The sequence below is a fragment of the Poecilia reticulata genome, linkage group LG13, assembly GCF_000633615.1.
Source record: "Poecilia reticulata strain Guanapo linkage group LG13, Guppy_female_1.0+MT, whole genome shotgun sequence".
Classification (NCBI taxonomy): Eukaryota; Metazoa; Chordata; class Actinopteri; order Cyprinodontiformes; family Poeciliidae; genus Poecilia; species Poecilia reticulata.
Genome location: NC_024343.1, coordinates 14,937,574 through 14,950,258, shown reverse-complemented (window position 1 = coordinate 14,950,258; position 12,685 = coordinate 14,937,574). Strand labels below are relative to the sequence as shown.

The window sequence follows — 12,685 nt, the reverse complement described above, 5'->3', positions numbered from 1 at the left end:
GGGGGGGGGGAAGTATATTTGTGATAGTAGCGGTTGCCAGCAGAGGGCAGTGTGTGCTCAAATGATGGGTTACACCTTTCTGACTAAATTAGCAAGATGAGATTACATGTAGTCTTTAAAACGCAGTTTAATAGAATAGAAGTGTAATATATGTACTTTTTATTTTATTTATTTTATTAGTAAGTACAAAACTTTGGCAAAATTGCTGTTTCTAAATGTGCTTTATAAATAAATTGGATTTGAATTTTTATCTGACATGGCATCTGCTAAAATACTTCTTTTAGATGTATGTTTTTTAATTTCAATTTTTTTTTATCAAAAAAACAAGCTGTTATATTAATGAGAAACTGATCAAGTAATTCCTACTACGTCCCCATCAATGTGAGCATTCATCGCTTGCGCCACAAGAGGGCGCTGCAGCGGCGCGAGCTTCCACCTGAACCTGCAGTGCATCAAACGGCGTCTTTTGTCTAATCTCCTCTATCGTCGGGCTGTGATGGGCGGTGGAGGTCATTATCCAGGCATAACTGGGCAGAGACACGCAGCAGCGACACGAATGCTGCGCCCATGAGTCACTGCGGTCGGGTCCAGAGAGGTGGAGGCGGCGGAGGGCAGCGGGGGTCTGCGGCAGCGGAGACGGAGCCGACAGCATGGCCGACTGACCTAGAAACAGCCGAGTGGAGGAGCGGACCGCGACCTTCACACTGCTGCACTGATCCGGAGACGAATCCCATATGCTGCTTTACTTTATGCTGCTGCTAATTATCTCCTCTCTCATTTAGAATAGCAGTCTACAAAAGATTTTTTATTTGTGTGAATAAATATTTTGGTTTATGTAAACAAATATATAAAGAAACATATTTCCCCCCTTTTAAGGGCTCATTTTTTATTCAATCCGATTCATATTTTTGATGGTTGGACTTCTTTAACAAAAAGGGTTGAAGCGTGACTTTAAAAAAAAAAAGTCTTATCGTTTGCTGCAGACGTCTCTCCCTCTTCCCTTCAAGCTTTCTAAAGATCTGCACCTCGTTGCACAGAGGAAGGAAATCAATAAAATTCATCAGGCTGAACCTGTAGCCCACATCCTTGACACAGATTCTTTAACTAATGCAAACAAACAGATTTTAAAATGAAACATGCACACACGTGCTCTGTGTCCCTTTTATGATTGCTCTTCCACTCCATTATTCATCGCCCATCCCTGACCTCACTGCATGCCGCATTGCACTCACTCACACAGAGCAAGTCGAGGACAACCAACGATGGAAAACGTGACATTTTTTGTTGGTTTAAAAATGCCACTTTTAGAACTAAAAAGTATGTACTAGGTGGTCCTTTTCCAACGTAATCTTCGGCTAGTCACCCCCCATCTGAGCTCTCTGGCTATAGTTATATACAGGAAACCAAACATAGTCCCACTGGAGACACAAGATGCAGCAGCACCGTCCACCTTCAGGCAAACATTTTAAATCATATTTGACCCAAACCTTTGTGTGAACTCTGCACTTTTCTGATCCGTCCTCTGCCCAGAGGCCTGCATGTGCAACAAAGAGCCTCAGGACTGGGATGAAGCCCAGCATATTTCCTCTTCTTGTATTCTGTCCACCTCTTCTATGAGCGCAGTCGCCTCACCGTCTGGTAATTGTGATGGTTATTGCTCCTACCAAACGAAAACCTCAAATTCAAATTCCCTGCTTTACAAAATATTCAAAGTTTCAAATGAAAATAGATAAAATAATTCAGAAAAGGTTTGTAGTAGTGACGTTATGACCTACAATGTGGGTACGTCACAAAAAAAAACTGTCTATATTTATGGAAAGTTCAGTGGAAGGAAAATGTGTAAAGGATAACTGGAAGTTAGAGCTGAGGCAAGCTCCTTTAAGAGTTTGATAAGATTCGCAGAGCTTGGACTGTGATTAGAGTCGGTGCTTCAAAAGCCTCCAAACACAAACAATCTATGGAGGATCGTAAAAAGGAAGATGAGGCCCAACAATGCAAACGAATGCTGCTAATGACCTGGGATTCATTAACACTGTTCTCCTCCATGCAGCCTTGGAAAGGTTCAATAATTCGTGCAAAAGTACTTAGTGCAAGAGTGTTACGTTCTGTTTGAGAACCTACATGTTATGTTTTCATTAATTACGTTTACTAAATGTCACACCAATAAAATAATTAGCTTTTAACATTAACTCAAATTTAGAGATTTAGATTTGTTAACTCAGCGTTTGGTACAATTAGTTTTTTAATGTTTTGGAATACGTTTAAAAGCTTCTCTTTAAAAGGTTTGGTAGAACTTTGTCCGCAGCTTTTCATCTCAGCCCACAAGTTTTCTATGGGACTGAGACCAAGATGGCCGACTGAAAACACTGACTTTATGAGCCTTAAGTTACTCTGTTAATACAGCAGTATTCTTCAAATCATTGTACATTTAGAAGTATTTTTGTGCCAAAGCTTCAGTCTCCTCACACAACATGATACTGCCACCTAAATATAAAATTATTTATATAATTTAATTATATTTCCACTGGGTTTATATTGTTTTGGACGAATGTGGCACCATCAGACATGTACCCAAGCATGAACCAGACTTGTGAATGTCCACAATGTCTTCTTGATATTGTGGCTGGTTTCTTTTTATTTCCAATGTTCTCACATAAGAAAGAAAACTAATCTAGGTGTTGCCTTTAAATGTACATCCACAGGTTTGGCTTTATTTCACACAAACGTTACGAATGATCCTCTCAGAAGCTCAGAACCATGAGGTAACCATTTGCATTTTTCAAAATTGCTTAACTGCATTGTAATTGTAAGTATGCGATACAGATTTGAAGAAAGTAATAAAAATATTCCCTAAAAATATTCTCTTATTATTCTGACGTTTTTGCAAATGGGGATTAATTTGGTAATTGTAGGATCGGAAAGGTTTACGTTACATTAATGTCAGTTTAATTAACTAAGTGAATTAACTTTTCAACTCCATCTAAACACATTTTGATGCTTCCATGTTCCAGCTAACTCTGTAACTCCAGATATTTTCATGACTTTACTGTTGGTGGTGATGATATCTAGCAGCTTGAAGGTAAGTAGGTCACAGCTGAACCTGTCACATCCCTCACACGTTGAACGTTACAGTCATGAACGAACATTTCCACAGCCACCACAGGAACACGGGAACCGAGCAAAGAACCGCACATGGATACACTCTGCCATGTAACCACTACTGGTAAACACACACATGCTTCGAGGGGGTCTGCGTGAAATCGACGGCAGGCCGCTCCCGAGCGTGAATGATGCCGAGCGCCGAGCAGAAGTAGGCCAATCATTCTGCTCTGCTGCTTTTGTGCCAGAAAGGACCAAACAGGGAGAGCTGCGGCAAAGTGTCACAATCTATTCTGTTTAGCCATGTTTAATTCAGGGTTAGGCAGGGTAACGGAGCTGCGGCTGCGTTTTTCATCCCCTCTTTCTGTCACAATCATTTCCAACTTTCTCCCGGTCCAGACAAGTCAGTGTGCGCAGAGCCCTGCCCTGGCAACTGTTGCCTGGCTACTGCATGCAAGAAATCCCATAAACATCTCCCCAGAGGACAGGAGTTAAGTGCACATAATGGATCAGGGCTTGGCGGGGAGGACAGGATCCAGATTGAAGAGAGAGAGACAGAGAGAGAGAGAGAGAGAGAGAGAGAGGGCTGAGGATGGAGCATCAATAAGAACGGAGGAATCAGAGAACAGGCCTGATCAGAGTCAGTAATTTATAGGCCTAATTTTATTAACTCGCCCTGATGGCCGATGGATTACACATCTACAGGCAAGAAGCTTGATGACAATTAGCAGCTGGTCACACAACAACTAGCTGAAAATACACTTAATGGATATAACTACAACTTTGAATCTGGCTCACCCCTCCCAACTATTCCTTCAACCCAGTTTGGTTGCAACAGCATGAATCTTGGATGTCGTTTTGTCTTTCAACCGATCCATCGTTTTGCCCCTGAACGTAAACATCCCGCCGCAGGGTGATTCAGAAACACGAGTCCATGCATTTACAAAGTCTTCCAGGATTACCTGCACAAAGGTGTGCATGATTTATCAATTTAAAATAATAATAATTGTAGAGAACAGAGTTTGAAAGCACGAAATGGGAGTCAGGGCTTTAAGTCACCAGGCAGCTTTGTTGTAAAACCAGTTCAGTCTATAGTTTGGGCTCAGGAGGCAGTTCTCTGCTTTTAAGGGTAGGATTAAAAGTTTTCTTGTGATGAAGCTGACAGGCTTGACCCAGAGCTCCCCTCTTATTTATTCTGCTACAGGCTCAGAGAGCTGCATGGGATCCTTTGAAGTAACCATCACATGCTTCCTCCACTGTCCTGTTCTTTATGTACACCATTAAACAAAAGCAGTAGTTCATCTATTGCGTTTTCTAATTTCCTCCCAAACGAGGCAGAGTTTCCTGCCATCTTTTAACCTCGTCTTAATCGGTGGATCTCTTGGATTTCTGAAGGATCAGTAGAAGATTTCAGTGTGATGTCAGCTGCTGCTCATCTCACGGTCAGAGGAACATGTTTTTGCAAAGTCGAAACTCCTCCATAAATCAATCAAGGGATCCTGAATTATAAAGGTGAAGTCATCGTGTGGCGACCAATACCAGATAATGGCAAAGAAGCAATTAGGCGCTTTGTTAAATGAGGGCCAGATCGTTATTTTCTGTTGAATCCAAGAAAAATACCAATCAGTCTAATATAAAGACGTCACTAAAAATCTATTCATTTATTTTGATGAACAGCAGAAATAAAAAAAAAATACAGTATAATTTATCAGCAAAGACTTAATAAAAAAGGAGGAAATGATCCCTGTCAAGTAGTCCATGTGTTGCTGCCAACTAGTGTCAAAGTTCTTATAGATTTACCATTAAAAACATCCAGATTCATATTTCTAAATTATTCCATCAGTTTTTAGATTATTAACATTTGAGCCCAAAATATTCACCTAATTAGGTATTATCTATTTTTCCACCCCGTTTCACACTTATGCCATCTGGACAAATTTAGATCAGTTACAGTCCATGAAAACTAGACCGCATTTCATAAATAATAATAATAATAAAAATCTGTAAAATCTCAGTTTGTACTATGTTATATCTTTGTTTCACAAAATGCCTGGTTTGGTTTCTGGACCAAACCCAGTTCAAGAACCTTGGGTTTAAATCTCAGACGTAAAAGTATCTTGAGGCCCAAAAAGCACTGAAATATCCTTGTTTGATTGAGTCAGAAGATTAAAAAAAAAAAACAAGATTGGTCAAGTTTTAATCTGGCAAAAGAAAATGGTAAAAACATGTCAACTACGGTTTTTTGGAAAATCTTACTTTTACAAATTAAAATAAACCTTCAATCTTTTTCCTGTTTCCTTTTCTTGGAGACGATAGCGTAGTAAAAATAAACCGGATAGAAACAGGAACTTACCGGGACAGTCACATCGTCATAGAAACTCCAGGCCAGCGCCCAGCGCATGGTCCGTCCCTGGCAGAACTCTGTGTGGGTCACTTTGGGAACCTGAGCACCAAACAGAGAGAGTCAGAGACGGCCGACGCAATAAACTGCTGAAGGAAACGATCTGCCTGTAGCTCTAGACATTAAGAGGATAACCAGCATTATGCTCAACCTTCTCTCTCTTTTCCATCATCATGAAATGAGAGCGTAAGGCGAACGCAGTCACTAGGTTCTGCTTCATTTTCTATCTGTTTGAGTCATGAAACACAAATGATGCGTGCAAGAATCAGGATTCACAATTACAATACTACACACACCGAGTCAGATAGATAAAACCTGGAGTGTTGTTTTCCTATAAGGTTAGTGTTTAATGGTTGCTATGGAGACATGGCGACTCCAAGAAACGATATTTTGCTAACAGATTTTTAACCTACCAGCCTTTTCTTAACCAACTACATTCTCTGTAGCTAAAAGATAAATGGTCGTCATCCAGCCGAAGACCCAGAGCATAAATATTTTTGAACTACTGTTCAAAAAATCCAAAATACACAGATTTAAAACAAATCTGTATTTGTTTTAAGGTAGTATTTATCAGTGCAAGTAATCATGGGAAAGGTGAGTGAGCTGAAACAAATTTTTAATTCTTTTTATTCTTTATCAGCCGTGCCCATAATTATGAATACATGCAGAGGGCGGTATGACTACTTTTCTAACTTCAAAGCAAAAACACACAACAAGGTTTAAATTGTGTAATTTGTGATAAAAGCTTTGGTATATTAACTAGAGAGGTTCTACTGAAAGATGCTTTAAGGCGACGCATCGGTCTCCTCCCTGGATGTTCGCCAGCCCTGCGATCACTCGGACTCAGACGTCTGGAGGAGGATTCGGCGTGTCTTCCTTTTTCTTTCATGCGGGCTCATTTATGCTTTAGCAGCTTGTTAGAAATGGCTGATCAACCTTCTAGCATCCACTGAGATTTAACTGGGATCTGAACCTGCCGTTTCTGCATGAGCGAACTGAGATCAGAGGCCAGAGTTTGGTGCTGCTCCTCAGCGGATACTCACCCCTTGCTTCCTCAGCTCCTCTTTCAAAGGTGCCAGGCTGCATTTCTTCCCCAACATGCAACTGTACCACCTGCAGGAAGAAAAATCAACATCAACCAGCTGTTTGTCTGCACCCCGTATGAGCGTGTGTGTCAGCAGCCCACTGTCCAGACCTGAACTACAAAGCAGAGATCAAAACAACCAGGCATAGGCTTCAGGGAGCAACACAAAGGCAAAATGAAAACATGAGAAGCAGGAAAACATCCGGGCGCCCGTGGTCCTGCAGCGCACAGAGAAACGGTTTTGAAGTGTTCCCGAGGCGGAGGCCTGATCAATAATCGCTGCTGCACAATAAAGACGCGAGTCTGGTGTTGATCAATGTGCAGCAGAGTCCAACTGGGGCAACGCGGAGGAAAGATGAAGACATTAGGGAGCGCCGGCCTGGAAACTTGGCTGGCGAAGCTGTGTCCTCCAGGCTGAAGTGGAGTTTAAATCTCATCTTCTGTGATGGATGGAGCAGCATTAGAGCTCATCTGCAGATGTTGCAACCCATCTATAGAGGATCTCATAAGCATACATACACATGCTAAAATCCAGTTTTTCATCATAAATCATTTCAGAGCTTTTTTCCCCCCAGTAATAATGTGGTTTATATATCCAATGCATAACTATGCAATAATGATGTGTTGACACCATTGGACTAATGCTTTACTGACTTTTGGGTCAATTTGACTTGTCGATATTTACCTGACCCCACAGATTTTCAGCCAGGTTGAGTTCTGGACTCTGGTTACAGAACTGCAATCGCAACATTTAACTCCTGATGAGAATTTAAAAGATGCATTTGATTTGGACGTTATGTTTGGACTCGCTGATAAACTGATCTTCATCCTCAACTTTCTAGCAGAGACCTGGAGGCTTAGTGTTTGGGACCGTTTGTATTTTCTTAGTCCATGTGAAGAAAAGTTATCCTGAAATATTACATTTTGCAGGAATAATTCTAAAGTTGACATTTTAAACTGGATTTGGGATCTAATGTCAAAGATTAGCACGCTTGCCACTAAAAAAACAGCAGTCTTTGTTTAAGACTAAAAACATTTTTCTTTGGCCTTCCTGTTATCTGCAGAAAGTCTGGAGCAACTGTTTGTGTGTGGACAGATGACACAAACATGTACGTTGGGGAGGTCCATGCATGCTGGGAAAGTGATGATGCAGGGAGAGCCTCATGTCAAACCTTTAGCTGACGTAATGAAATATTGATCAGCTGTAATATTAACAGATGTTCCCACTTCTAATCACAGCGGGGAAGGAAATCCCCTGAAAGCCTTCCTCCACCAGCAGCTCCTTCAGTCATGAAAGAGAGCAGCTGCACCAGTTTACACTTTCGGTTTTCCCCCCTTGAAAAGAGAAGGCAGAAACTCAGAAATCATTTTCATATCAATAGAGAGATGAATCAGGAGCATCACTTCAGCTCGAGCTGCAGCGTGGAGCTTCTGTCTGACAGTAATTACCCTTTAGTGGGGAAGCAGGAGCAGGCTGGGGTGGCAGGGTGTCTCACTGGACCATTTCTAAAGGCTGGCACCGTTTCCATGGACACCTGGTAGCTGTGGTATCCCAGCATGCAGTTGGGAGTGACAGCCGGCTCCGCTTGGTTTGTCTAGAACCTCAGAGCTGCTAAACAAATCTGGATTCGCTCCGACTGCCTCTCCTGTATTCATGATTTTGCAACACGGAGCCGCATAAGAGCAGGCAGGTGTTAACATCAGTCCCACTCCACTGAAGCATCATGAACGAACACACACACAGAGTGCGGTGTGTAGGAGCCAGAGCAGGTGTGGCCTGTCTAATCAGGTCTAATAGCTCCACTCTGCAGGGGTCTCGCTCGGCTGCGTGGGTGACAGGCCCTGTTAACGGGGGAGGGGGACGTGACGGCCGCCACCCAAACACAGTGGCTCCCCTGTGGCTCCCAGAGGCAGCGCGGGGAGTGTGTGTGTGTGTGTGTGTGTGTGCCTAAATCATTACAGTAACTGAGGGTGACAACTACATCAATGATCCCTCTACCCGTTTCACGTGTCAAACTCGAAGCTCCGGGGCCAAATCTGGCCCTGCTTAGGTGACTCCAAACGCCAAATTACATCAACCAGGCTCTTCAGTGTTTTGTGATTCAACAATTGTGGAAATTCATGCAAAAAAAAAAAATCAAGAGATCCTTACGTTTTTCCTGCTAGTGCATAATTGTGGGTTTATTGTAAATTTTACACAAAGATTGTCAAAAGCATTGGGTTTAAGTGATGCTGCATGTGGCAGCGTTTCGTGCTACACTGCTGCCTCAGCCTTACTTGGTGTCAAGTTATAGTCTGTGATTGGTGTGACATGTATCAAAAAGTCATATTTACTGCCATACATCCGTGTAAATATTGCAAAATTCCTTGCAAATATTTCTAAGTTAGTACCACAAAATCTGTGATTTTGTTTGTCAAAATCAGACAAATAATCACAAAATCCTGGAGGGACAATTCAGTGTTAAAAGATGTTCAATGCTATTTAATTTTAAGAAGTACGTATCAAATATTTTGACAGATTTTTAAATGGGTTTTATCAATACATTCTGGCACATTCGTGATCTTGATATTTCCCAAAATGAAAATGAGTTTCATGAGTGTCTAACTCTCTTCAGCCAATCTGAGCCTCTTCAAAGCCATTCAAACTGCAGCACACTTCACCATCCATCACGTCGCTACCATGTGTAGCTCTGATATTTCTGCAACAAGCATCCATTTATGCAAAAAAAAAAAAAAAAAGAAAAGACTTTTTGTCCTCACCGCAGCCTCTTCTTCAGCTGCAGGCTGTCATGAATGATCCTCTTGACGAACTCCAGCTCGCCGCCCTCCGCCATGATCTCAGTCACCCCGCCCGTGTTCACCGAACTGGGAGGAGGTCTTCGTGAGTTTCTGGAGTTCACCCCCTGCAGGGAGAGCAACAAGACAGACAGAGATTAGGAGGAAATCCTATTAGGGGGCTTATTAGCATCACGTAAACAAACAGCATTTCATGCAGGAGCCGAATTGACTGAGTCAGGGTGGCTGAGCCATGACTAAAAACACAAAGACACCAAAAACATTGTGGTGAGCTTTTCACACTCAGCCACACCTCCTGCAGCTCATCAAGACATTGATTTGTTTCAGTGTTTGTATGAATTACTGCCTCAATGTGGTGTAGAGTGGAGTTGTTTCCTATTAACTCATGGAATGATCCAAACAAGTGTTTTTTTAAACATTCCTCAGCTTTCCCCGTCTTTTGTTGTCACCGTCCCAACTTTTTTGGAACGTGTTGCAGGCATCAAAATCAAAATGAGTCAACATTTGCAAAAAAAAAAAAAAAAAAGCATAAAGTTTGCTAAATTTCCTAGTGGACTGCTGCTCTGGACATATAAAAACACAGTGGACCAACAATATCAGATGGAGAGGATATGTTTTTCTTCTTTCTACTCCGCATTGAACACGGAAAGAATAATAACTATCATGAATAAAAATCTTACATTATAACCTACTGAGATGCACCTACCTTTGCTTCTAGCTGGTTGGCGAAAAAAGGTGGGTTACACATGCAGAAGTCATAAATAATTTCTGTCTCTTCTTTTAAGGCGTCCATCAGTAAAGTCTTCTGCGGGACTTTTACAACTGTCGAAGAGAAAAAAAACGAATTACGAAACGATTTAAGAGCTGCTCTAAACAAGTAAAGCAGCAAAACTGAACCTGACGTGACACCGTTTTATTTTACTGCCACTCACGATGCGTCAAAACCCACAGCATCACACAACCTACACCGTGTCTGAGCCTGCATTCACCTTTCACCAGGTCTGACAGCTTGTTCTGCTCCACATTCTTCTTTGCGTAGTCAAAGCAGATGTCGTCCACCTCTGTGGCGAGGAAGAACCAGCCGTTCATTGTGGCTCCCAGCAAGGGATAAATGCAGGACGCTCCGGTGCCTGAGGAAACAGGGAGCACGTGTCTGACGCCTGAAAATGATGCATGCATCACTATGAAGATTGATTGTGGCCGTCAGGGAATGACATGGAAATGGGCGCTGATGCTTTAAAGTTAACAAAAGACAGAATGCGATGCGCTACTAAATACTCTAAACATCTGGAGCCAATAAATGTCAGTTCCAGCGGTGATAATCGCATTATTTTGATGCAACAAGATGCATTATTCAGGTCACACTCAGAGAGAGATGGCATTCTTTGCTAAAGGGACAACCAGTGGTGATCCATCACAGAGACGACGGCTTCATTCTGCTTACTAACGGCTACAGGGTCACCAATCAGTGACCTGGAGCCTCGCAGAGGACATACCCACGCTTCTGCAGGGACAGCTCAGAGTTGTTTTCATCTCTCAGACTGACAGATTTGACACGAGCTGAGGCATCTGGACAGGGATTTGAGTTAGCACTGGGAGAACTGGGAATGACTCAGGTCATGTGCAGGAGGCTCTAAATGACAGTTTGTAATCCTCTCTAATAGAAAACATGAAGAAAAACAGAAATGGGAGCATGAACAGCTTAGGAAAGGGCAAAAAAAAAAAAAAAAGAAGACTTGTTAAAACAACCAATGACCCTAAACATCCAGCCAGCAGACTAGCAGAATGGGTTAAACCACAGTACAGTCGAATCTTATAACGGCCTAGCCAAACTCCAGACCTAAACACAATTAAAAATCTGTAACAAAATCTAAAAATGGCTCTCCACTGAAAGTTGAGTAAGTTGAAGAGGTCTTAATGTTTTTACAACATGCTGGAGCACATCGTAGTTTAAGGACACAAAGAAAACCAAATCCGATTCGGTTAACCCTCCCACAGTCTGAGAGCGACGCTCTGGATGAGAGCAGCAGATGCCACGGTCAGACAGCGGGGAAGCAGGGAGTTTGTCCCATCAGACTGTCAATTCCCGAAACTACAAAAAAATAAACTCGTAAAACCAAACCTGAGGTCAGTCCCAGTGGACAGAGTAAAATACTTGTGTAGTTCAAACGACCCCATCTCTTAAGATCGCTGGAGGGTTAAAGGTGCAGTCCCACAAAAACAGGATAAAACTTCAGTTTATCTTTGGCTCCCAGTGCAGAAACCTTGACACTAACAGGTGTATGTCATGAAACTAAAATATATTAAATTCATCTGGACAATTCAACTATGCATAAATATTTATTTCACTTCCGTTTCTTCTAATGTGCAAACTGTGGAAACTGTAATTTAATTTTTTTTGTGTAGAAATTTGAAGTAAACAGCTTACTAACAGCTCATCAGCTCCCATGCGTGATGGCGTGTGTGCAGTCAGTAAGAAATGTGGTGCGGGGCGTACCAATGTCGATGCCGCGGCGATGCTGCTTCTGGCCGTCGATGAGATCCTCCACCCAGTGGATGTAGTTGAGGCGCAGGGGGACGGTGGGGATGAGGCGCTCCAGAGGGATCTGGATGGTCAAACCAAAGTCTTCCTTCAACAGTGTGCAGGTGAGCGCGCGCACCGCCTCCGGCTCTTTGAAATTCACACTGCAAGAAAACCAGATTACAGTAAAAGTTTCTGAAAAAGTTCAATCACACGCATGGCAAAAGCAGATTATTGATAAGGCTGTTAACGCTAACGAGTTAACACGCGCAATTAATCAAAGTTTTAACATGTTAATATTGCATAATGCAGATTAATCACATGACCTATTTTGACCTAAAAGCCCCTCTCCTGCAGAGGGTTACCTAATTCTTGTACGAATTACAATAATGAATTATTCTTCCAGCACAACCAATTTATAGCTAACATTTCTAAATTACAATTTGAAACAAAGTGATTTATTTTAAACCATCCTGAATATAAAAACCTAGAAAACTGAGATGTCTGGTTTGAAACGGTGAAAGATTTTCTTTAAAACATTTCAAAGTCAAGCATGGTGATTAATCTGATTTATTTTTTTAAATCAATTCACAATACTAATTATTATAAATCCGGTCCCTTTAATTGGTTCAAATCTGAAATCAGCAGTGGTGGAGAAAGTACTCAAAAAATGTACTTAAGTAAAAGTACAAATACACAGACAAAAATGTACTCAAGTAAAAGTAAAACTACCACATTAACATTTGTACTTAAGTAAAAGTAAAAAAGTACTGGCTTTTAAAAA

The 12,685-nt window shown here is 41.8% G+C and overlaps 1 protein-coding gene across 2 annotated transcripts in view; it reads right to left on the bottom strand.

The window, feature by feature from the left end:
* mettl16 (methyltransferase 16, N6-methyladenosine) overlaps positions 1–12,685 on the bottom strand; it is a 42,907-nt gene that overhangs the window by 2,681 nt on the left and 27,541 nt on the right. For both annotated transcript variants that reach the window (XM_008425617.2, XM_017308052.1), the window contains 6 exons: positions 11,878–12,065; positions 10,370–10,510; positions 10,087–10,202; positions 9,345–9,487; positions 6,544–6,613; positions 5,453–5,542 (listed from right to left, as the gene is read on the bottom strand). In XM_008425617.2, coding sequence (XP_008423839.1) covers positions 5,453–5,542; positions 6,544–6,613; positions 9,345–9,487; positions 10,087–10,202; positions 10,370–10,510; positions 11,878–12,065 — 748 coding nt within the window. The remainder of the gene's footprint in view (positions 1–5,452; positions 5,543–6,543; positions 6,614–9,344; positions 9,488–10,086; positions 10,203–10,369; positions 10,511–11,877; positions 12,066–12,685) is intronic.